Below are 26390 nucleotides of genomic sequence, written 5' to 3'. Positions count from 1 at the left end.
AGGCTAAGTCCCTAGGGTCTTCACACGCCAGTAAGCATCTGTGACCCTAGTCAGAGCGATGTCTTTCAAACAGCACAGTCTAAAAAAGAAAATAGAATTGCTGCATGGGAAATTTGGTCAGAGAGAGCTACTGGCAAGGCTGCCACTTGCGTCAATGCCAGAAATTCGAGGACTACCTTGGGCAGCTGCACCCATAGTATTCAACTGTTGTGTTATGCACGTTATGTTTAAAACTATTACAAAAAAAAAAAAATAATCCACATTTCCAAGACAATAATCTTTCATTTAGGTCGAGTTGAGCTGCATGGCCAACTCCAAATGTTTTAAAAATATCACTTTATCGAGGACAAAGGCTAAGTCCCTAGGGCCTTGACCCTAGTTTTCACGGTATCTTGCTGCATGGCTACTATTTGGACAACACTTCCGCAGCTTTTTAGGCAATTCAGTTGTGGTGGTGGAATGAAAGGGTCAGAGAGGTGTCTTTGATTCACTCAAACGTACATGCCGGGTGGCCTAGGCAGAGGCGCCAAGAGGTAACGCCACAGTGGCCGGCAATTCTTCTCTTTTTTCAGTGCTCTCCAGTGTGAAAATCTCCACCAAAGTAATCCATGTTGGCAAGATAGGGAGTGTCGGAGAGTCGTCATTTTGAGAATATAGCTAATTCTTATGTCTCCAATTACTCAAAAATCCTTACAACAATCAAAAGACACTAGTCTTTTAGGTGCCTTCTTCCTAGCTTAGCTTAGCTACTATCCCGTGGTCTGAGTCATGTACCATCCCTGTGTTTCACTGTATCTTAAGACCCAACATTTGGGGTCATTAACAACAAAGCAAACTATTGTTAACCTCAAGGAGTATTAACATTTCCTGTAAAATGTATTTTTATTACTGTGCCATGCCAATACCTCTGCCCCATTCCACATTTGTAAAGCTGCCAGTTTAAAAAAACATGCATCGAAAAGTAATATTTGAAAAGATAAGGCTTTTCATTTATTACTATATGAGATGTGGAGAAAAAAAAAATTGGAGTGAAAGCGCCACGCGCATTCGTATCTCACGCAGTCAGTCGTGGGAGTAAATAACCCCTTTCAAGTGATAAAACAGCTGTATTTTAATGTGAATTGTGTGCCGAGCCTTTCAGTATTCATCCTCCTCGGATGAAAAAATGAAAGAAAGAAAAGAAAGTCTTTAACACATTCATCCCTCACGGTGTACCTCTTTGAAGATGAAGACGTGCGTTTTGTCATTAAAGCCCACATGTCAGCCACAGCCTAGGGATGACTCGATAAGGGAAATTTTTAAAATAGCGGCCGCTAATAAAACTATTTGCACCTGGTAATAAGATAGCACAGGTGTGAAGGAGGAGAAATGCCACACTGTTTGACACCCAGTGAGTCACAGAGAGTGGGGAACGAAGACGACTGGCTGTAGAAGAGTGGAAGTCGCCATTCCATCCATTCCTCTTGGCCCCATGCTTCTGCCACCTTAATTTGCGGTAATGACGGCATCCCGGCAGGGCCACTCCGCGCGGACTGATTCGGAATTGATTTAGTGCATTAATTATGCCCCTGTTACGGCAGTGTCATGGACAATATTTTAAAATTTGATAAGCAAAAGACGCACCGTGGGATCATTTTGATGAATTGCGGGGGTTTGGCCGTGGCGCACTTTTATGGTCGTACCTTTTAATTTAATGGTAATCACTCCTCCCCCCTGCCCCCTCCACAGCGTGGAAGAAGCAAGACTTTAATTTCACCTCCCAGACCTCTGCTCTGCACCACGTCTGCTTTGATCAGACCCACAAAAAAGCAAGCATGCAGGCCGACCGCACACACACACACACACACACACACACACACACACACACAACGGGATGAATATGTCAACCGGATCCTGAATCCTAGGCAGGCTGTGCGCATGCATGCTTAATGTGCGTGTTTGTGTGAACATGCATATGTTTCCATAATGTGTGTGGCATGAATATGTGTACGTGTGCATCTGCTCTGCCGCCGTGGCCCCTTTGCACCTCTCTCCGCTGAGAAACAACAGCTCTCCAGTGCTGCAGGCGAGACAGCCAGGAGCCTGGTAATGAGCAGGAGTTGTACCACCTACCAAGCCCCCCTGGAGGCAGAAGACACCCCGACAGCCAATCTGAGGAGCTGCAACTCCCACGGGAGTCAGGTCCAGCAGCGGCAACCCCTGGTTCTTAGTTTGCCCTGTTTATTTTTGCAGTTTTATATAAAAAAAATGTATTTTTTGTATTTTAATGGATGCCTCAGCTAGTATTTAATTTCCTTCCATACACAGCAAGGACAGTGATTTCCTTGAAAATTAGTTCTTTAAGTCACCTCAAATTATTTCTTGCTACTAGGGCTAGGGCTAGGGCTCAGACTAGGGCTAGGGCTGTCAAGATATCAGATTTTCACTTCACGATCATTGTGGACAAAAAGTGTCACAATAAAGACATTATCATGATATCAACAAAAATGTATGTTGTTTTCTCTCTTTTGGGAGATGAATCACACTCAAAATAACAGTAGAACAAAAGAAAACAGGGGCAGTAAGTGCCACGATTACTGACTTGATCCTCACTATTACTGCACACTATTACTATTCCTGGATGATAGTTGAAGTCATTTTACTGCATAATTTTGAAGAAAAATACTGTCAATCCAAAGGCATCCCGACAGTTCAATTCCTCATATTCAGATCATCACCTTCACAGGTTTGGTTAAATGTTGTTTTCATTCTTGTACCGTAAGTACAGGAGTAGACGTGCAAGAAAAATCATACCTCGGAGAACTTGACTCGTTTTCTGTCAACCACAACTCACTTGACCGTAATTTTAAGAGCAAAGAGGAAGGATTACAGATTTGTGCCCAGAGGTAGAAAGCACATACACATTAACCAAAAATTGCGGGAACTTTAAATGCTATTTGAATTTGCTCATTTCGGATTCACTCATTTTCTTCTCCCGGATCCGTTGCATTTCTCTCCCCTGTTGCCTCCAAATCCTCTCCTCCTTTATCACCAACTTTGGCTTGAGTTATCCCACCCGACAGTTTCCCTGACTTCAGCCAGTTTAGCATATACAGTGCATAGAAGAGGATAACTTCTTCTCTGCCATTACGTTTTTCATCTTGTACCTCAGCCCCCAGAGGCAGCTTGTGCACCCGGCTTTGTGAATCCATGATTTACACGATATTATCATGTGCAGATTTTTAACACGATATTGAAATTTTTGATTTTAATACCAGTATACCACAACAGCCCTTTTTATTTTTTCATTTTTTAAGGGCAGTTGTAGCTACAAAAAGAAGTGATGCCCAAAGAGGGTTTATAACAGACTTTCTGTCTAGTTGATGGTTTGTGTCTTGTTAGGGTAGACTACATGAGACTACTTAAGCTCAGTGTTCAGACTTTATCTTTGTCCTTGCTCATTTACAACTCTTCCCCTCCCTCCCCGCTCTACGACTCCCCATAGAACCCCAATGTGTGCAATAAGCAGGTCTTCTTCTTCTTCCCTGAGATCATGCACCACCATTGCGACACGTTCCATTTAGCGGTTAAAGGGCCCTTTTTATGCAGTCGCCTTTCTTCTGGTGCGACGCCACCACTTTGTGTTGTAGAACAAAGCTGAGATAATAACTCCGAGCCGAAGCAGCACCTGACATAAAAGGCTGTGTGTGTGTGTGTGTGTTTCTTTTCCCCCCGTTTATTTTTTTTTATAGCTTCAGTGCTAACACTTGGGTTTATCCATGGCAGTCGGAGAGACGGCAAAAAAGGGAAATGACAGGGCCGTCTGTGTTCGGCTGTCAGACATCAAGATGGCTTTGGTTGCTTGTTTTTGTCCTTTTGTACATCTTAAATAAAGATGGAGAAGAAATGCAAGCACGGTAACTCAGTAGGAACAGTAATATCTCACCATTAGAGATCCAAAATCCAACTTTATGCTTAATTTTGTTGTGGATTTTAGCTTTTGTTTTATTTTCTCTCAGTTTCTTTTTTACCACTTCACTTCTGTTTAACAATCCACTCAACTGCAGGGATCGGTTAGGAGAACTGAAAAAAAAAAGAAATAAAACAAAAACTAAAATGTTATATTTTTCTTTTCTTGGACTTAGACGTCTCCATTACCCCACAATTAACAAGCTATAAGATCCATCAGGGTAGTGCTACCGTGATCTGGCAGGGCGCTGGCTTGCACGAGCAGGGTGCTAATTTTCCCAGCTTTAAGAGCTGTAATTATGCGAACGTTGCTGGGTGCCCGCGAGGCGCTAACAGCCTCCCCATTCCAGGCGACAGTCCCAACCTTTTATGAGCTCCTCCGCTGGATCAGAGGCTAATGAAACTGCGCGATCGTCCCCGGCTGGCACGCCCCCTCTCGAAACCGTCGGCTCGGGATCGCGGTGTCATTGCAGCGGAGAAGATGCCCTGCGGCTGCTATTGTGCAGCGTGGAGCACAATAGCGTGAAACAGCCGCGGAGAGCCGCAACAGGAAGGAGAAGGAAAAGAGGAGTACTTGACCTCCTCTCAGGCCTTGTCCTCTACTTCTCTTTGTCTCTTTATGTAAATAACATCTTTCACTTTGAGGGAAGAGTTCTTTTCTCATCCAAAAGGCCTGCAGCATGCAGACTGATCCCAAAACCTAACCCTAACCCCAACCCTAACCCTAACACAAAGATGGATTTAGATTGTCACAGAGAATGAACAAAACCATACTGAAACTATCTTTTCATCAAGGCTAAAACTATTTATAAGTTACATGTTCACTTTTTCTCCGTTCACAGTGAGCTGCTTCCAGACACAATGAGCTGCTGGCCTTTCCAAGTATGACGTTCTGGGATATAGCTCCTGTAGAAAACTACAAAGCCCCAGTTGGCCATTTGCTGGTGTATATTTGTGACGCTGCAAACACACCCTGACAATGACATTTCAGTCGATTACAGTGCATCTTTGAAGTAGAGCAACGTTGGGAAGATCAGCTTAGTAAACTCAGTGTTAAACTATTTTAAAATACAAGTTATCACCAGGGCAATTGGACTGGTAGTAGCAGTAGTGGTTTCTTGAGCTTTCGTATTTTGGATATACCATATACCATATACCACCTTGAATGACTGAGAACCTTCATGCACCTAGAAAAGAAAACTAATATTCGTACGACACGATCATCTAGAATGAATAAGCTGTAGAGCAGCAGATGAGCATAATCAAGGAGAGGCAACAGGGTGTTGTTGGTGGGGGTCTTTGGGTGGTATGGGTTGAGATGGGGGTGCGAGTTTGGGATCTAGTGAATTTGGAGGCCAGGTCAACAGCTTGTGTTGTTTTTCATGTTTTTGAGAGTGGTGTGTGTGTGTGCCCATGTCAGGCTGCTGCCATCAAGGAGTGTCATTGCTATGGGGTGGGGGTACCTGGTTTGGTCTGGTGTAGGTGGGTGGTACGTGTCCTAGGAACATCTACACCAATGCCAGGTCTGAAAATTTTCTCAGCTATATTTTGCATTCTTCCTTGTATTGTGGTTAGATTCTACATGTACGCTTTAGTCAGATTTAGTCAGATGACCTCCTGCTGCTCTGTTTCTACCTGGCCAGCCTCAAGAAGATTGGTCCTTCCATATGAACCTGGTTCTGCTCTGTTAAAAGGTCTTGCCACGGCCCCTTAGTGCTTGCTCTAGAGGTCTGGTAAAGCATCTGAATATTTTGTATTGTTCTTGATTCTTCTTAAATAAAGTTGAGCTGAATAGAATTTCTGAATATTCCTTAATTGGGAAGAAAGAGCCGAACTGAAACCGTGAAAGAGTATGTGTCCACACACACGAGTACCAACGGGAAACACAGCTGAAGGGCACACGCAGTGAAACAAGTGTGACGGAGTTTGAATTACCGCCTCGCAGTAAATTAATGGCACAGAACCACTCTCTCAGACCGAGAGGAGTGCTATCAGATGAGTTCTGAATAATGACACAGAGAGAGGTGGTAATCTCTGACTAACGCACTCATCTTAGCAGGTTGGAGCAAGGACGCCAAAGAAGGAAAAGAAGAGGTCAAGGCGCAAGTATAAAAAAAAAGAAAAAAAGATGAAGGTTCGTTACATACGAATGAGCCATCGACACTCTGGGTGAGCACTTGAGCGCATCTTGTCACCTGATTTTGACTCGAGACCCCACTTGAACATTCCTGCTAATACAGCGTCCGCAGAACATGCTGAACAAGCTCAGTGTAGGTTTGCATGTGAAGCAGCGCGGCAGACGTTTCTGGGGATGTACAGCTTTGAGAATAGCTGAGCTGCAGAATCAAAATCGGAGGCGCTTTCATTTGTAGCCGAAACACAGCCCAGGGAGAACGGGAAGCCTTTGGTGAGGATCCTCTCTTTCCCCCGTCTCTTTATTTTCTTCTCCCCTTCTGTTTCCCGGCTGTGCTGAAATGAACTCACAGAGCCGTGTTACTATTCTTTTTTTTTTTTTTTTTTTTAAAAAAAAAGCTGTATCTGTCGTTTCTCTCTGTCTCTTCTGGCTGGTGTTTGCCGGAGATAAGCTCAGTAAAGAGTGTCTCTGTCTGCATGTCGACGTAGAGCACACACCTCAGTGACTGTGTCATTCATCTCCCTTTATTGCTGAAGTCTGTGTGTGTGTGTGTGTGCATCCGTGGCCCTCACTTGTGATAGATCCGGTCGCCTGGGGAGAACTTTCAGACTTAAAAAACTTACTCAACAACACACATGCTCTTCCAGTGTCTTGCTTTTTTTGCCTTACGGAAGGACATCCCCCGTCCCGTCGCTCTCAGCTGCAGCCCTGGCGCGGTGCCCCGTGTTTTGCAGCGCCAGTCGCCAGATTGATCTGGCTTTAATGAAGAGTCCTTCAGCCTAGGTGACATCATTAGCTGGTTGTGAGCCACTGCGGGCCACTTGGCGCGCCACCGCGCCTCACTTCTGGGGGAAAATGGGTCATTGTGAGTGACAGGCTGACAGCGTCCAGGGGAGCTGGCAAGCAAACTAGACAGAGGGGTTAAGCCTGGCGGCAGCGCGGCGCTGTGGCCTTCAGACACCTGTGCCTGCACTCGCATAACATTTTATCTCTCAGCGGAAAGTACTTCTGTGGAGCTCCGAACGGTTTTACTGTGGCTTTTTACTAAGAACGCAAATCTCTAGCCAAATTTAGTGAGCTGAATCTCAACTAGAGACAAACTGATGTTGGTTTAAAAGAATTTTATATGGTTGGACGTGCTATGGAAGACAATAAAATTGTCAGCAGTATTATGGAAAGAATTAGGAATACTATTATGACCACTTTCCTAATATTGTGTAGGTATCCCTTGTGCCTGCAAACCTGACTCAACAGAGAATGGACAGGGTCCTTCTGAGGGTGTCCTGGAGTGTTAGGCCTTTGGGTTCAATGGGTCGAGGGGAGGGGCCTTTGTGGATCAGAGCATCTGGAATATCTAATGCAACGTACTGTTATGCAACATACTGTTCGAAAGAAGAAGCTCTGTGTCCTGCCACTTGCAGACGTTCTCTAATTACTCTTATTGATGGACGGGAGGTGGAGTGTGGGACATTGATCGTGAACTTTGTGGAGTGGTCCCAGGCAAACCACCTACTCTTGAACGTGGACATGACCAAGGAACTGGTCACTGACATTAGGAGGAAGAGGATCAGTGGAGCCCATCACCATCTGTGGCCTGGAAGTGGTAGACTGCTACAAGTACCTGGGAGTCCACGTGAACAACAGGCTGGACTGGAGGGACAACAGTGATGCTGTGGACTAGAAGGACCTGAGTAGACTCTACTTTCTCAGGAAGCCCAGGTATTTCAATGTGTGCACTAGAGCAGTGCCAGCAAAAAAAAGACAGTAGGATCAGTAGGATCAACAAATTGATCCAGACGTCTGGATATGGGATTGGTAGGGAGTTGGAGTCGTTTGTTTCAGTGAAGGACAGGAGGACACTGGATAAACAGCTCTCCATTATGGACAATCCATCCCGTCCACTACACCAAATATTAGAGGGTCAGGGGAGCTCATTCTCCAGCAGACTGATTCAGCTCCACTGCCATAGTGAACGCTACAGAACGTCTTTTATTCCCTACTCTATCCAGCTGTATAAATGCCTGTGTTTTTGTAACAATTAAGCTACTTTGGCCAATTAATTTCCCTTGCGGATCATTAAAGTCTGCCTAAGTCTAAGCTCAGGAAGTTCAACCTGCCCCAGGAGCTACTGATCATTTTCTACACTGCAGTAATTCAGTCTGTACTGGCCACGTCCATCACGGCCTAGTTTGGATCAGCTACCAGACACGACCTGGGCAGACTGTAGAGCAGGCCTGCAGAGAAGGTTATTGGTACTGACCTCCCTTCCATCCACAACCTGTACCCGTCCAGGGTCAGGAAGCAGGCTGGGGAAATCTCCACAGACCCCTCACACCCAGGATACAATCTGTTTAGACTACTGCCCTTGGCCTGTAGTATGGATCACTGTACACCAAAACCACTCGTCATAAAGACAGCACCTTCCACCGGGCTCCTGGATCAATGTATATATGATATGATATGTTCTTTTCCTTTATCTTTATGCTTATTTAAGTTCTGTGTTTTTGTACAAGAGAGCAAAAGTTACCGGAGGCAAATTCCTTGGCCAATAAAGCTGACACTGACTCTGACACTATCTCCCAATGTCCAAAACTATGCAGTTCACACTGACATTCCCAAGACGTATCTTCGCACAGTGATCCGACGGAGTAAGCTCCGTCCATTTGGGCCTCCGAGCAGGATAAAACAAACACCGAGACTTCTCGACAAATTGACCCAGATCTGCTTTCACTCTGAGTTCTCTAAAAAGAGGAGGAAAGTCATAGCGATGTGGTTTCAGTGAGAGAAACGCTGAACCCGAGGAGGCCGCGGAGCCATATCATCCATCTAACTGTCAGCATCTCACCAGGCAAAAATCACCCTGCCCTCATGTCGGTTCCTGCCCTCGCTCCCTCTCTGTCGCTTCTCCCCCCTCCCCACTTTCCCCAGTCTCTTCAGTTACACGCATTCATATATGCAGACACAAACACACAAACCCCACGGCACGGTAGCTGAACATTGCAATTTAAGCGCAGCAGCTGTTTTCGCCTGCCATAAAAGTGACATCCCTCTAGCTCTTCTCTCGCTCCCTCCCTTTCTCCTCCGTCTCCACCCCCAAATCCTCCCCTCCTTCCCTCCACATCGAGTCCAATAGTTTGTCCACAGACGACCCTCCGAGTCCGCTCCCCTCCTCAGCTCGCTTGGCGAATGCGCGAATCTAAGTATGCCGAAATGTGCGCGCGGATGATATGCTGATGCTGAACTTTGCATGAACCATTGTGCGCATGCAAGTTTAGTGCAATATTCCAAATTGTACACTGGCAAATAAAAGGGAAACAGAAAAGTGAAGAAACTCTCTGTACTGTGCTGCCTGAAAACATGAAGCAACCAAACTTTTAAAAGTTGCCTTTTGGATAGACATCTCTAAATTTAATATTGTCTCTGTCTTTCTGAGTTTTTGCTGTGACCCACAGGACGACTGCGACAGAGTTCCCATGGCAACCCCATAACTACCAAATCCTGACCCTCCCCTCCTCACATTCACTTAACAATCCCCCAGATGCCTAATTGTTTCCCTAATGACGCCGGGCCTAATGGGACTGTTTATGGCGTTCATTTGATAGCTTTGGCCCAGTAATTAGACTACACCTCACTTCATTAAACAGCATGGGGGAGGGACTAGGGCTGGTGGCACATACAGTATGTGCACACGCAATAGCGAGGAGAAAAAAAAGCAAAACACCGAGACGCACACACACTCTGATGAGGAGCAGGTAAAACCCAAGAGACCACTGTGTCTGGATGGAATGGCACTTTGCATTCAGAGCGCTGCTCATTTTCCTGCAGCTTCCCGGTACCTCATAGACATTTCTTCCACTGTAATTCCTACCAGTGCCTCTTATAATTAGATCTATTGTGTTGCGTGCCGTTATAAAGTCCCGGCAAAAGTCGTCAATCAGACTTCTCTTGTGAAGTGGTATAATACCCTACATACATGGAATGTTTATTTCCATGGTCTCTGATTCACAGCGGCCATAGGTGACACAAAACGGGCGGGTACTGAGCTGAGCTCATCTCAGCTTTTGGACAACTGAGGCAAATACTAGCGGGAGCAATTGATGTAGTTGATTGACGCATACTCCCTGAAACTGTGACAGCTAGGGAAGACTATCCAGAACTTTGGTATCTACGACCAAATCCGCTATGCTGATTGAGCTTCCTAAACGCTGGTGACAGCAAGAAGATCTAATTCCATCGTTAGATTTGCTATATTTCTATCTTCTCATTGTTTCATTTCGAAAGAGTTGGGGTGAGGAAATATTAAAGGTGGAACCCAAACAGCGCTTAGTACCCTATTGGAATTTGCAGCAATTATAAATAGCACAAAGTGGGCGGGTACCAGGTTGAACCAATCTCACAATCAAGGCTACAACCAATGGAAGCTACAGATACAGTTGACTGATGTGTGTCAAGCATATAATTCCTCAAACTGTTACAGTAAGGAAAAGTAATTCAGGACTTTGGACTTTCGACCAAATTCATTATGCTTATTGAGGGCTTTGAGCATCAGTGGAGCCCAGATGGTACAAAAGAATGTATTTTCTTCTTAAATGGTGATGATGGTAAGAAGAGCTAGTTCTGTCCATGCAGAGCTAGAAATATTAAAGGCAACCAGAGCCAGAGCTTGGAACGTCCTCCAGCCTCAACCCTAGCCAACTGTTAACTACAAAGGAATTGACGACCCGTGATTGCACAACAATCATAAAAACTGCAGGTGATTATGTTAAAAGGTAACACATTGATGGACACAGAACACCCCCCATTTTCATGTGTTTTTGTTTAAATCCCGAATTAGACGTATGTGTATTTGCACGTCAACTGCAATATTTTAGTGTGGCATTTCATCGTTAGTAGTAGTAAAGCTCTAGGAGCACTAGAGGCTTATGGGACCTTTGGGATGGGACATGGGCGCAAACTGCATCATTTGCAGCACCCCCGAAGAGCCTAAAGCAGTTTGCCACATTGCACTGATGTGCTTGGGTTTGTGTATTTCCAGCTATTTTCGGAAAACTAAAATAAATTAACAATTTTTTTTAAGTCCCTTTGTGTGCAACAAGTGTTCATCACATGACTATTGTTACTCACTAGCAATGTATTTAAGTATTAATGTACTAAATAGCCGTATATTGCATCAGTAATGATGCAAAATTATGATTATGTTTAGCATCTAATATCTTCTCCCATAATGTTTAAAGCTTCCCATCCTGCCCCACTTCACCCTGTTGAACCGTTCAGTCCTCAGCATTTCTGCCTGCCTCTGTCCATGGTCCTGAAACCAAAGTGCTCAGACTCTTTGCCTCTTCGCACACATACAAATCACAGGCCAGTCCGGCCTCCCCCGTACCTTGAGGAAGGAGAGGTTGCGGTTCCGATCGATGCTGGTGATCTCCAAATTGCCCATGACGACTTCACAGTTCTCGTAGACCTTCTTCAGGGTGCGGTACTGCTGGTCCAGGTCAGACAGAGTGCTCAGCTTGTTCTCCGTACCGGGGCACACTATGCAGACAACAGAGGGAGAAAGAGAGAGAACAAATGTCACTTAGGAGGCGATTTGTCGAGTTAGCGCAGCCGAATATGGTGACACACTCACAATGGGATTCAATTCAAGCGATGTACTCCGTGGACTCAGTGTTTTTCAAGGTAGTTATTATAGCTATGTAATGATCAGTCCACCACCTAAGCTAGACCGTATTGATATCTAATATAATTCTTGCTGGGATTCAGTCTAACACCCTAGGATTCTTTGACTGCACCTCCTGAAATTTTAACTTCAACACCAATCTGCAGATGCATGGCTCAGTGGCTTTTGAAGAGCCTATACACTCTGAAAAATGTTTGAATCTGTGCCAAAAAGAAGCACTCAGAGCTGGAGTGCAGCACTAAAACTGTGCGGCTCGCGTGACTAGAACGAAAGGCGAGGATTAAAGCAGGAAGACGCAACGGCGGTAGGGAACCGAGGGTCTGGTCGGGATTACGTAAATTGCTGGAAAGAGTGCAGCAGACGTGACCCTCGACAATGAGGGAGCTCCGACGGCAAGACTCGGGGAGGGGACATGAGGGGTTACAGGGGGCGGATATCATTTCTCTGAGGCAGTGACCTACAGTCTGAGTTCTGGCACCCGGCACACCGTTTAATCAAAGATATTCAAATTGCATTGGTTGACCTTTACGGCGGGTTTCACTTGGAGACTTTGCTCGGCTGACGAGATTACAAGACTTTGATGATATTATGGCGAGAGGAGACGCGGCTCCGCCGGTGCACAGGAAGGGCAGGCAATTAGAAACAGAAAGGTTTGTCCGTCGGTCTTAGCCACACCTGCTGACGGCCTTCAGCTCCCTTTGCGAAACATCCTTTTCCCACTCAATCAACAGTGGGTGTGTGCTAAGAGAACGTAAGTGACACTCATCGTACCAGACTCAGTAAAAAGTGATACTACTACTAATATGGTTAAAAGGCACTTTAAAGAAAGCAATGAAACTTATTCAAATTGCTCAGTATATCTGCACCAATACTGATAAATCCATGACAATTGACTAAACGCAGATGCCGCCACTATAATTAGTTCCCCCTGTTTCCGCCTGTCAAGCAACTTTTCGTCCCTGCCAGCCTTTCCACCAGTCAGTTAGTCAGTCAGTCAGTCACTCAGCCTCCCCATCCTCAGTCGCGCAACCATCTGCTCGACTCTGCTGCCACCACTGCCACCGCCGCCGCCGAACTACCGCAGGCTCGTGTGTGTTACGTGTATGTGCGCCACCGGGCAGGAGTTTGGCTGGATGTAATTAAACTGCTCATTAAAGTCTGTCAGGGATTCAACTTTTGAACAGATTTTAAAGCTGAATATCCCCCCCACACCCCTCCCACCCTTTTTCTTCAGCTCCAAAAAAATGCTTTTGTGCATAAACAGTTTCAGTTCCGTTTTTGCCATTGCTTCATATTCATCCAGTTGAAAAGCTTTGAGTATTCCATCTGACCGCATCCAGTCTTCTTTTAGGATAAGATACTACGGAAAAAACAAACAAACCAAAAACTATTTTCTGAAACTATTTGGTGAGTCATCCTGCATTTGGGGGCGTGCACTAATGAATTGCCACTCCCACCAACAGCACTGCCAGCTTTGGCTTGAACATGCATGGGAGCTGACCAATTAGGTCAGACTGGGCTTTATGAGAGGGGGAATCATGCGTGTATATATATGTGTGTATATATATATTCGGGAACATTGTGTATTGTACAAGTGATTCCTTGGGGCTTTAAAGTGTTCAAAAAAAAAAGAAAAACTGCAGTAATTACATATGCCAGTAACTACCTACAATACACAAATCTTTCTGTGTTATACTTTAGCCACTTTTCCTTTTTGTTTTATTTGAGGCAAATATAAACGCCTTCCATCTACAAATTCACTGGAATAAAACATAATTATTTGCCTTTAACGATTCAAAAAAAAAGTTTTTAAAAGACGCACAGTTTTGTCTTTGAGCAACGTTTTGTTTCAGGCCCTTTACTTAAATGCCTTATCCTTTAGTGCACGTTCTGTTCTGTCTGGTTATTAGCCTCGTGTGGTATATACACCGATCAGCCACAACGTTATGACCACCGTGAGGAGAAGTAAACAACACGTAGCATCTTTGTAGCACTTGAATAATGGCCGATGTTGTGACGTGTCGCAAAGAATATTAGGGATCATTCCATTTGAATGAGGATCAAATCGACTGTTACTGGAAAAAGCAGAGCTTTTTACGTCTCCTTCAAATCTGAGGAGATTTTCACACCCAAGTACAACAATTACAGAAAAAAACCCCAAAGGCCTATTGCATAGTTGAACTTGCCCCTATATTGAACAACAATTGAGAGCTCATAAACTCCCATATTGCTTTATGGATCGTTGGCTCTGCAAAGACCAGATTTCCTCTTCTCTGTGATCCTCCATATTGCCGTATGCGCCGACTGTGCAGGGACAGAATGGCAGCGCTGGACTATGGTGATAAATGAGATTTGCTGACCACACACACACACACACACACACGCATGCACAGATGAGTTATTAGATGAAATGATTTAAGAGCGGCTACAAACTCGAAGGAAGTCGGCGATCTAAAATTGGTCCGATCGATGGACGCCTGCGCGTGTGAGGGTTTTTCGCCTCGCGCGGGGATGAAAGGTTAGCGGGCGTACGCAATAATCTGTTATTGAAACGTACGTGCAGGTGTGTGCGCGTGTGTGTGTGAGTTTGTGTCTGATAAAAGATCAGAGGGGAGAGGTGAAAAGTGAGGGGAAAAACAACTCTCAAAAGCCAATATCAGCCGACAGCGCGCACACACACACAGACAAAGAGAGAAACAGCTCTCATTCAGGGTGAGTAAGCAAGGGGAGGCAAGCAAAGAAATTGAAAGGGAGAGAAAAGGGGGGACAGAAAGAAAGAGAGAAAGAAAGAAAGAAAGAAGACACAATCTTGTATTTGTGAGAGTGAGAATGACATGCCAAGGCATTAGCATTCATATCGACACACTCTACTGTAAATGCTCTTTTCTCCGGGCTCATTCCGAAAGTGTCTAGATCCATCTGCTCGGCCTCCTTCTCTCCCTCTCTCCCCCTAATATCTTTTTCTCCGAGCCATCCATTTCTCAGTCTCTGACCCCTTTCTCTCCATCTCTCTCTGGCTCGGTGCGCTCTCCCTTCTCCCAGGACCGGCGGCAGACAATGCGAGTATTGAGCTGTTGCCTCGTTCGCCATTAACGCGTCGGGGTGACGCGAGGGCATGTCTACATTGACAGCTCAGGTGAGTTTGTCTTTGTGCGTCGGAGGCAGGGGAGCCGATATCTGTCAGTCAGGACAATAAACAGAATCTCTTTACAGGTATAAAGTCAAGAAGGGCGTGTGACATAATAATGTCGTCTAAAAGAGTAACCACAGTTACCCAAATCGCTATATCCTCTTCAAGGGTGTCTGTAAAAAAAAAATGCTATGTTTACCTTTTTTATATTCAAACTTGGAAGCTTTCAAAGTTTAGAGGGGAAGAGTGAAGCCAACATGCAAGTAAATAAACTGCATTTCCACAAATGGCTCCAAAAACAAGTCAATCCCCAGAACAGAAGCAAATATATTTAAATCCTGGTAACATGGTAACTGTATGGGGATGAATTTTAAATTTAAGTCACCAGTTTAATTTATTTCTGACTGTCTGGATGTCATCCGAACCTCCCATGCCCCACTCATGCTCCAATTCTTGGCCTATTTTCTGAATTAGCTGGAGTTGGGCAATTTCCAAGATGGCGGCATACAAAGACACCACATTGAGCTTCAAAACCTCTACAAGGACCCTATGGGGGCCATCGCAAACGTTTTGTCTTTAAATTCAAGATCCTGTACTGACCAGATTGACCCCTTTCGTATCATAGTAGAACAATCAATAGGATGGAACTCCTCCCTATCCATCAACTTCATTGACTAAAAAGGTCTTTGACTCAGGCAACAATGTCTACTCTCACCCTTCCTGTTTCTACTGGTTGTCAGCTGGATAATGAAGACCAGCACAACAGGAAGGAAGAATGGCAGACAGTGGTCACAACTTGGTAACCTTGATTTTGCTGGCGATCCGGCCCTCCTGTCACACAACCATGATCACATGCAGGACAAGACCACCCAGCTATCAACAACATCCCTCGGAGCATGTCTCAATGTAAACAAGGAGACGATAAAACCAAAGAGGATTAACCATCCCTGTCTCCACAGACGACGGACCCCTTGAAGAAATAGACTCCTTCACCTACATCCTCCTGCGTTATCTATTAGACAGCGATGTCACTGAGAGGGTAGGCAAAGCTAGAAGAGCCTTCATTATCCTGAAGAACATATCGGGCCTCCAACATTAAAAGCATCCAGAGATTCATTAACAGCAGTCTGAGGCACATCTTCAGAATCTGATGGCTGGACAAAATCAGCTATACAGAGCCAGGAGCCAGTACAGAGCAAGAAATGGACACACCTTGCGCAAACCGGAAGCTTCCATCACACGCCAGGCCCCGACTTGGAACCCCTGGGGGAAGTCGTGGAGAGGAAGGCCCAAAAACAGCTGGAAGCGTGATGAAGAAGATAGCCCAAAGCTGTGTTCTATGGAGAAGAGTCGTCGGTTGCCTATGCTCCACTGGGAACCCTAACCCTAACTAATGTTATAGCACTACAAAAAAGCACCTCTTGTTGAAATATGAGTCTGGTTCAGTTGGATGTCAATTTCTTTTTTCATACCTTGTCATATCTTGTCATAATATGAACCCATTTGGATGTTATTAAGGACATATTTAGGCTATTCAGAAAAAGAAACATTGTTAAATAGTCTTCCAGCCGATCATAGCCATTGTGTTGTAAACAAATTCGACTGAAAGAAACTGAAAGATACGTGAAAACTTTGAAATTAATTGAAAAGAGTGCCGTCACAAATCTGAAAACAGATGTTGTACACATCTGTGAATATGCCAGGCTCCATTATACGAATCCAACGAGATCCCTCGGTATGGTGTATAAACAGCGCACCACTTCAGGCGTATTTCACAGTTCAGGCTTGAACTATTTCTGTTAAGTTTTTCCCAATCTCTGAGAGACAGAGGAAGGAAAGGATGAAACAAAGGCAGAGTCACAGAGGAGGATGAATGAAGGAGAGCAGGGCTGCTGGCAGGAGTACGGCATCGTACGATAAGGCGGACTGAGATGACTCACTGCATCTCCAGAGCGCCCTCATTTACTCCGGGATCCCGTGTTTTCTAACTAATGATCGATAACAAACGGGGACACAATCTGGACGGAACGGTTAAATCGCCTTCTTTTTCAGTTTAAACTGGACCGAGGCTAATCTCCTTCAGTTGAATTTTCACAGAGTTCTTCCTGAAGGCGAAAACATTTAGAAGCGGCGAAGAAGCGTGTTTTACAGAGTCATTAATTTATTCTGTCTTCTCTGATCATGCTCCTCATCTTCTTCTTCTTCCACCTCTTCTTCTTCTTAGTTTTATTCTTCCTCCGTTTCTTCTTCATACCCACTTCCTCTTTTTGTTTGCAATTTCTCTCTGTTTCTTCATACTCTTCTTCTATCAATCCTACCCAACTTTTGGCTGCGATTATCCACGTCTACTCCTTTATCCTTTTCTCTTGTTCTGCCACTTCTTCTTCCTCCTTCCTCTCTTTCTTCTTCTTCTCCTTCCCTATAATCCTGCCTCATTTTCCTATATCTTTGTTCCCTTTTTCCTCTCCTCCCTCCTCTTTCTCCTTTTACACTTCCTGTTCTTTAATTCTTCCTCCCCGACTTTTTTCATCCTTCGTCCAATTCTGCCTCATTTTTGATTTTAATTATCCACGTCTACTCCTCATCATGTTTTTCTTCTTCTTACCACTCTTCTTTTGTTTATTCTTCTTCTTCTGTTTCTTCTCCTTCCTCCTTACAATCTTGACTCCCTTTTGGTTTCGACTCTCCATCTCTGCTCTTTCATCATGCTCCTCTTCCTTCTTCTTCTTCTTCTCTTGTTCTTCCCCCTGCTCTGCCCTGGTGTAACGAGACTGAACATTAAACGGTGTTGTTTGTCGTGATGGATACAGTGGAAACTCCTCCCCAGACCGAAGAGGAGAGGTAATTAGTGAATAAAGAATTTTCAAAAGAAATGAATGTATAGCTTATCACGTAACAGACATGGCATCCGATGCCTAATAGCACTTCTTTATGTCTTCCATTTGTGACACAAAATTGACACGACCTCCAAGATAGTGCGCTTTAAAGGTCCGAACCTCTTGCGCTCTCTTGTGTAATTGCTGGCCGAGGGGGTGGCAGCAGGGGCCGGCACGCTGGAGGCAAACGTGACATATGTAGTCGTTTTCAGGGCCCCCACGCGCAAGGTCACCGGCGTCTCTCTTTGTTATTGTGGCGCATTTTCAGAGAAGATGCACTTTTGAAAGCGCAGAATTGTAACAACGTGGAGCGGCGCAAGGGGCTCGCACGGGTCAGTGGGGATATCACAGGATGTTTGTTAACGGTGTCTAATGACCGTTCAGGATTTTAGTGTTGCTTTTTCGTCTTAGAAAAGGGGTCTTCAATGTTTCAGGCCAAGGACCCCAAAACTGGGGATGAAGTAGGGACCCCTTAACGACTATATGTGTTCTATATTAAACTCGGCCTAGTGCTTTAAATAAATTTAAATTTGTTGGGGGAAAATAAAAAATATATATATATAACAAAGTCTGATCAAACAAAAATTTTACTACCCCGCAGCGGTACCTCCGTGGACCCTCTAGGGGTCCCTTGTTGAAGACCTATATCGCTTTATTATAATTAGGACCTGGTAAAATTCCTTTTGGATAGTTCAAGCCAAAAAAGAAAACAAAATACAAAAATTACAAGCTAATTCAACACCTGACAAATTCAAGGTGCTCAAATGTGTCAATCGCTGCATAGACGAGACCAGAACAATGTGATTGGCGCGGCAGATAAGTTGCTGGAGCATAATTTATATCTGACTGTCTGAACATCACCCGAACCTACTAAGCTCCTCTCAAGCTTCAATTCTTAGTCTATTTTCTGAATTAGCCAGGAAATTACCAAGATGGCGGCATACAGAAACACAACATTGAGCTTCAAAACCATCAACTTCACTGACTATGAAAAGATCTTTGGCAGTGTGGACAGAGAGACCCTGTGGCAGCTGATGAGGCACTGCAGTGTTCCTGAGAAGATCATCTCCCTGGTCGAACACCTACCAGCGAGTGTTCTTCAAGGTCTTACATACAGACCAGATGTCAGACAGTTTTGAGGTCAAGACTGGAGTTCAGCGGGGATGCCTAGGGTCGCCCATTCTGTTTCTCCTTCTGTTATCGGCTGGATAATGGAGACTGTCACAGTGGGAAGGAAGAATGGCATACAGTACAACTCTGCCCTCCTCGGCCCTTCTGTCACACAACCATAATCACATGCAGGACAAGACCCTGTGACCCATTGAAGAAGTTGACTCGTTCACCTAATGGAGCCTATTGAAGACCTATGTCGCTTTATTATTATTAGGACAAAGCTGATGTCAATCATGTATCCCGGGGGAACAATTTCTAAGAGTTATGCGGCTTTATTCACGCTGCTTCAGGACTGGCCCATCAATAAAAGGTCAATATAAGTAATTTCTATAGTTTTTTCCAATGAGTACCTTACCCTCAGAAATTTCCTATCACGACTCACATTTGCTTGATGAATAACAAAGCTTTGCAGTTTTATTTTCAAAACCAATAAAGAAAAGGAATTAAGAACAGAAAAGAAGGACTGTTTTGGATTGTTTTGAAAGCTGAAACAAAATCACATCTATATAACTGATTTAGAACCAATATTGGTGAAATAAAAAAATCCAGAAGTTAAGGTAATGTCCTTAAAATGATTTTTTCCCCTGATCAGTCCAAATGAAAACATTCAATTCATGTTCATTTATTGTTTAATAATTTATTATTTAATTTTATTTTAAATTTTCATAAATGAGCCGGAATGTGTAAAAATTGTACAATTTATCTTGAAACTGAAAAAAAAAAATTAATTTCCTTTTTTTTTTTAATTCCATCTCTTTTGGAAAAATAACAAAATAACATTTTTAATATTTTTCCGGCAGGAAATACAACGTCAAGGGACATAAACTTACAAAAAAAAGTTCAGTTTAAACCGTTTGCTTCACTATAAACTGCAAATATTGTCGCTCACGTTTAATGCACACACTGGCAAAGCGAGTCAACAAGACTAGGAAATGCATCCAGAGCCTTATAGACACCATCGACACATGCCCAGCTGACTCCCTCCCACACGTCCGGCTTCAAACACCTCAGGAATCTGGACTGCACAAATGGCGGAAGGTTATTACAGACCTTCATCCCCCTCATCATCATCATCATCATCATCATCATCATCTCCACGCAGCTCCCGAGGTGATGCTGACGACGCAGCCACGCTTACAGGCTTATAGGCTCACATGGGCTTACGGTATATGAAATGAAGAGTTTCATCCCAAAATGAGACACTCAAACTCTTACAAGATGAAAAGGAAACTTTTTTTTTTTTTTTTAACGCAGCAGATCGCCCTTGGTTAATGGAATGGTAAAACTTTTAGAGGAGCTTAATAAAGACTCTCAAATTTATGATATTTTATATACTTATAAAGGGTCACTGTGACCCCCTGTAAACTTTTTATGTGAAACAATTCACATTTGAGGTTTTCACTACGTGTTCAATTCATTCAGTGTGACTGGATTTCACTACCAAACTTACTTACCAAAATTACTGAAGCAATTACTGAGCACAAGGTCAATACCAGGCATAAGAAACAATTACACGACAGAACTGTATAAAAGATTGGTGTAAATTCAAAATGCTTTAATTTTGTTAAAAACTTGCAAATTGGAAAAGTGGCAGCGGGTCTTTGAGGAACCATCCATTCCTAATCAGTCGCCCTCTCCATATCCTTCTCTTTGGAGGTGCTGCTTGATTTGAGGCCATGTCACATTTATTTTTTTTTAAATTATTGCCTTTTTATGCTAAATATCAACTCTGACAAAAAAAAAAAAAAAATACTTAGGATGCACATAATTAATTAACTCATACAAAGATATCACACATATGGCCCACACAATATTTATCTTATACCTAAAAATAGTATGATAACCATGATAAGCGCTTTAATCAGCTCCAGTTAAGTTGTTGAGCTCAATTTTTGGGAAAGATCTTGGAATGGATGGAGTCATGTTTTCAACCAGAAAAGTTGCGATTACAATATCATGATACACTATTGTCACGATATATATGACAATATAATATTATAATACTTTAGTCACAATATGATATTATCAGACCATGATAATGTGATATATATATATATATATATATCACGATGTATGTGTGTGTATATGTATATATATATATCACAATATTATCATGATATTTAAGTCATAATATGGCATTATCACAAAACAACATTAAGATAAAACATTATCGCAATTAAGTCTGATATTTTCACAATGAAATATTATCACAACGCTTTTGTCACATTATAATGCTGTCATGATAAATCGCAAAACAATATCATAATATTTAACTTGTGATGCTATATTACAACAATACGAAATTATGAAACGACATAACCTCAATATTTAAGTCACCATATGATAACCGTCATGATCATGATAAGGTAATTTTATTAAAATACTACATTATTATGATTTAAGCACAATGCAAGACAAAGCAAGATTATCCTTGAAAGACACTATTGTGATACTTGGAACACAATACAATATTATTACAATGCAACATCACTGGAATCAATGAAAAACTTTACATGTTTAGTTTCGTTCCACAATTTATGTCCATAAAGGACAACTTTGTCAATATGACTTTTATGAAATAATGTCTCAGTCTGTTCATCTCACTTCAATCTGTTATACTGCAGCAAAACAGGGCCGTCAAGCCAACACCGTCATAAAAACCTGTCATAAATGTTGTATCACAGTCTCGTCCAACTTAACTGCAAACTGTGCAACTTCGCCATTTAAAGGACTGAAAATGCAATAGGCGATACTTTTCCAGAACTTTTTTGCAGTTTAAATACTAAAAGATCGATACTTGCTGTTGCCGTATCGATACAATATTGCCAAGAAAATGTGTGATAGTGCGCCGCATTGATTCCCAGCCCACTTCCAATCTTCGCCATTTGTTCTAGCCTCCCAAAATGATGCGGTAGATTCTGCAGGCATCCTCTTAAAGGTATCAAACGTGCATTTAGTTATATTAAAGTTTGGCCAAACTCGAGCACGCTTCAGTCCAGAAACAAGGCCACCGCATGTAAGGGATGTTCATCAGTTTCTGCTCATCGGGGTATCCCAACTCCTCCGCAACTTCAAATTGTCCCCGACAGATCTGGGCTGCTGATCTGGGGCCAGTAGGGTTCAGTAGGGAGCCATCAATCATGTCTCAGCGGGGGCCCCTTCCCCTTCATACTCGTCTGTTGCCCCCCCTCCGTAGCTCCTCTTCCTCTATGTGCTCCTGTGATTTTTCCAACTACCTACGTTCTTTCTTCTTCTGTTTTCCCCTTTATCTTCTCCCTCGCCCCTTTCCTCTTTTTCCCCTCTGTCGTTTCACAATACATTGCTGTTTTTGTTTGTTTTTCCTTCGCATGGACACCACCATGTGTCGTAAGTCCTCGCGGTCACCGTCGCTTATTGTTGCGAACGCACATCAGGAAATGCAGATGTGCACGTTCGTGACACACGGACGCCGGACCTCCTTCATCAAAAGGGCAGTCATTTCTCAGCGGGCGCTGGGATATCACCTGCTACACTGACACAGGTGGGTGAGTGGGGGTCATTTGTATAACAGATGTGTGTGTATGCGTGTGTGTGTGTGTGTGTGTGTCAGACACAGGTTTAATGACTCGTCCCAGCCAATTTTCAGCCAGTGGCTTCTCTTTGTGGGGAAATGAGGTTTGCAGTTAATGTTGCACAGAAGGTCTGCCTGTGACTGGTGCACGCACGCACACACACACTAGCAGTATAACGTGCGTGCCCATGAGTAGTGTGTGTTCCAGTGAGCTGGCTCCAAGCAGAATATTAGAAGGAACCATATGGGAGGGATCATTACGAAGGAAGGTTCGAGAACATTTATGCTGTGGGGCCTCTGTGTTTCGATATAAGGATGCGCCTTTGGTGTAAGTATGTGCGGCGTTTGCGTGTGTGCACGCCGTTGAATTATTCGAAACACAGCGGTCGCATGCAGATTGTGTACACCAACATGTCGCACTTAATGAAACACAGACAGTCAAACACACGCGGTGTAACCCTTGCACACGCGCAGGAAAATAAGAAGTAGCACATGCTGGATCCCGCGCGTATGCACACACGCACATGTAAACACACAGTTAGCGCACCGAGGGGGAACCGGCCTCCCGGAGGAGGAAATAAGTTTGGGTTGGATGTAATGAGCAACTGAAAGGCAAATGAGCCCTTCAGTGTGACGGCCTCTATCTAAACCCAGACAGCCTGCGTCTAGGGAGGCGCTTTATTGCTGAGAGAATCCAAAATGTCATTCATCTATCTGCACCCGGTCGCCATCCGGCCTCCCTCCCTTCCTCTTTCCGTCTTCCCAGCGCCACCTCATTCCGCTCCTGTCATCTTTTTTTTTTTAACGCTCTTCCACTTCTGTTTTTCTTTCGCATTTCCCCCCTCCCTCCCAACCTCTCTCTTCTATCAATTTTTTTTTTTTTTGGACGGCACTTTTTCTCCCGACTCAGTCGTCGTCCGTGCGTTGTTCAAGGTCTGCCTCTTCACCTGCTCTCTCCTGCAGCATCACTCGATCACTTTTCACCTCCGTCTCGTTCTTTTTCCGCACTTTTCTCTCTTTTTCCCTTCGGAGCTTGGTCACGGCACAAAAGAAACAAAGGACGTAAATGATTTTCAGTTATTTACTGACAAATGTGCAGGGTACTCTGCTTGGGCTGTCTTTAAATTTCTATACCCAATTCAGCCATGCATTGATACTGAAATAACGATACTTCCGATACCAGGTCTTTATGCTCTAAAATTGATTCCCAAATCAAAATATCAATACTTCAGTCATTAGAGGTAATGTAGGAACACAGTGGAAGGTAACTAAACTATTGAGTTGTGGCAACACAACAAACCTTGTTAAACACCTCTGGTTAAACCACAAAACAGAATACGAGGCATTTATGATGAGGAGGGTCAGAAGTTTTCATTTTATAATAGTTCTTTAAAGTTAAACTATAATTTATTTGAATGGTTTTATTACTTTGCTCATTTTATTTTTAGTGTTTGAAACAGCATTTTTACATATGTTGTATGATTGCGTCTCTGTTTCACTTTTCTGTTGTAATGAGGCCACTATCTCAATATACTTCTGAGTTATAAATAAATAAATAAATAAATAAATTACTCTGATGCCTTGTATTCTTTATGAAGCTATGATTTCAAATACCTCAAAGTATCGGTATTGGACCGGTATTGTCGATACCAGCCTGAATTTTACTCAGTATTGGATCGGAAAGAACACGGTGGTATCGGACATTACAGCAGAGTGTCAAAAATGTGAAGATCCAAAAACTGCAGTTCTTCTAATGGCCACTTGAGGCTGTCTAGAAAAGCGAATCAATCCAAATTAATGTCCGACTTTACAGCAGAAACACACAGAAAGTTTGTTTCTAGAACTACTTATTTATATATACAATTTATAACAACTGTAGAGGGGTGCCTTTTAATTAAGATAATGACTCAAAAGCTTCAGGAAATCAGAGGTTTTGCCCATCCCAGGTATTTTTTTCCTATTATACCTCACTTATCTAGCGAAATTACATTCTCAATATTATGGATCCCCACACACAGCTTGGTGTGTGGCTACCTTAAATGAAAAGAGGGTGCAGTTGATTTCACCTACAGCTAAGCTAACTCCCGAAACTGGGGCTTCATCTTCGTCTATGTAGGATAAAGTCAATGGTGGGAAAAAGTGGTTAAAGTCTTTTTTTCATTGACCACTTTCAAGAAAAGCAGAATTTTATGAATTTATATCACTGAATCATAGTTTAAAAGGTCACATTTAAAGGATTTAAAGTCACAGCTAACCATTACTTTCTTAACTTCATTTCCTGCTTAGGATTTTGCTTGATTCAAGTATTAGAAACATATGTGAGAAGACAATGGAAGAATCTTAATTTACACATTAAAGAAACTGAGAATCATGCTGATATGTCGGGTTATTTTTTTTATAGTGCATCCTAATGGAGAGACATAAGAGAAAAACGCAAGCTTGTACATCCAAAGTTCAACACTTTGTTCCCACTGCTGCATCAGGCTGTGTGGTGCCCCTGTAAGCTTCTTCTTAAATGCAAATTACTTGCAAAACAACCAACAAGACATTTTTGGGAAAAGGAGAATGACTCAGAGATATTCAGAGAATTCGCAGGCAAGCCCGAACAAAGCTCAAAAACAGTCGACAAAACAAACGGTGGCCTCGCTAAAGCAGTGCATTACAGAATTTCATTGCAACTCCTGCAAGGAGGCTTTGAACATCACAGATTGTTGATGTGAAACAGAGTGTCTGAGAGGGGGGCAGCTTTTTTTTTCCTTTTTTTTTTCCTTTAACAGAATAAGATGAAGGCTTGGAATAAGTCGGCGCTGCAGTCTGGCGCTTGACCATGGATTCTAGCCGCAGGCGTAAAAATTCAATGGAGACAATCGTCTGCAAACATGGCAACGGCATCAAACGCCACGTCTTGAACTGAATCCCAGCCCGTTGAAAACTGCTTGAGAAACAGACGCCAGGACAGAAATATGGAACTATTTTATTTAAAGACGCGGCCAAGATGGACACCCAAGTGAGGCTTTTGTGTATGTGTTACCATAAAATTTATCCGGTGCGAGTAATCACTTGTTTGTGACATTAACACGGCTTGAATTTAAAGAAACCCAGTAAAAGTGTGGTTTGTCATCTACTCTTCCTCTGCACCTTTTATCTTTTTGGTCTCCTCAATATCTCCTCCTCCTCTGCTCGCCCCTTTTTGTCCTTTTGTTTTTAATTCCACGCGGCCCCTCCCATTAATCTCTGGCAAATCAATAACCATTCTGTGGCGTGCAGGAGTTGAGGGATGTAAATAGCAGAAATCTGACATTCGCAGGATATAAAACAACGGGCTTTCGATATAATCAACAGCAGCACCGGCGCCATTCCTCAAACAATCCATAGCCTTATTAAAAAGGGGCCAATAATTTAGCCCGGTGTGCCCGCAGATGGAGGTTGCATGACAATAGTGTCTGATGAGTCAGGAATTGCGAGTATATGCTGGGCAAGGAGGGGTGGAAGGGAGTGATTGAGGGTGAGGAAAAAGCGTGGGGTATTTCGTATGAACGTTTACAGTAAGGTTTTATGTGTGTCTTGTTGGTCAGGCAATGGTTTTCACAAATTTAATTAACTCTATTAAATCTATTACTTTTTGACTTATTAATAGAAAAATAGCAGGCTTGAGCTCGCCTTTAAGTCACCACGAGAACTCGAGGTGCCTTCGTAGATGTGGGTCGGGGGGCGCGAAAGGTCGAGCAAATGGTCGAAAATTGCTTCCTTAAAAGCTTATCATCTAAAAAGCCTCCGCCTACAGACAGTAGAGAGAAGATGAAGGAAAGGAGGAAGAGAAAAAGAAAGCCAGGGAGAGACAGAGATAGAGACGAGGGATACTGCCGGATCTTTTCGATCTGTCCATGTCCATCATTTGC

General features: G+C 43.3%; 1 protein-coding gene across 4 annotated transcripts in view; it reads right to left on the bottom strand.

Annotated features, from left to right (window-relative positions):
* LOC125000900 (receptor tyrosine-protein kinase erbB-4-like) overlaps positions 1-26390 on the bottom strand; it is a 264556-nt gene that overhangs the window by 127916 nt on the left and 110250 nt on the right. For all 4 annotated transcript variants that reach the window (XM_047576651.1, XM_047576648.1, XM_047576650.1 and 1 more), the window contains exon 2: positions 11466-11617. In XM_047576651.1, coding sequence (XP_047432607.1) covers positions 11466-11617 — 152 coding nt within the window. The remainder of the gene's footprint in view (positions 1-11465; positions 11618-26390) is intronic.

The sequence above is a fragment of the Mugil cephalus genome, chromosome 23, assembly GCF_022458985.1.
Source record: "Mugil cephalus isolate CIBA_MC_2020 chromosome 23, CIBA_Mcephalus_1.1, whole genome shotgun sequence".
NCBI classification, from domain to species: domain Eukaryota; kingdom Metazoa; phylum Chordata; class Actinopteri; order Mugiliformes; family Mugilidae; genus Mugil; species Mugil cephalus.
Note: the sequence above shows the minus strand (reverse complement) of the source record. Positions and strands in the feature narration are given on the sequence as shown.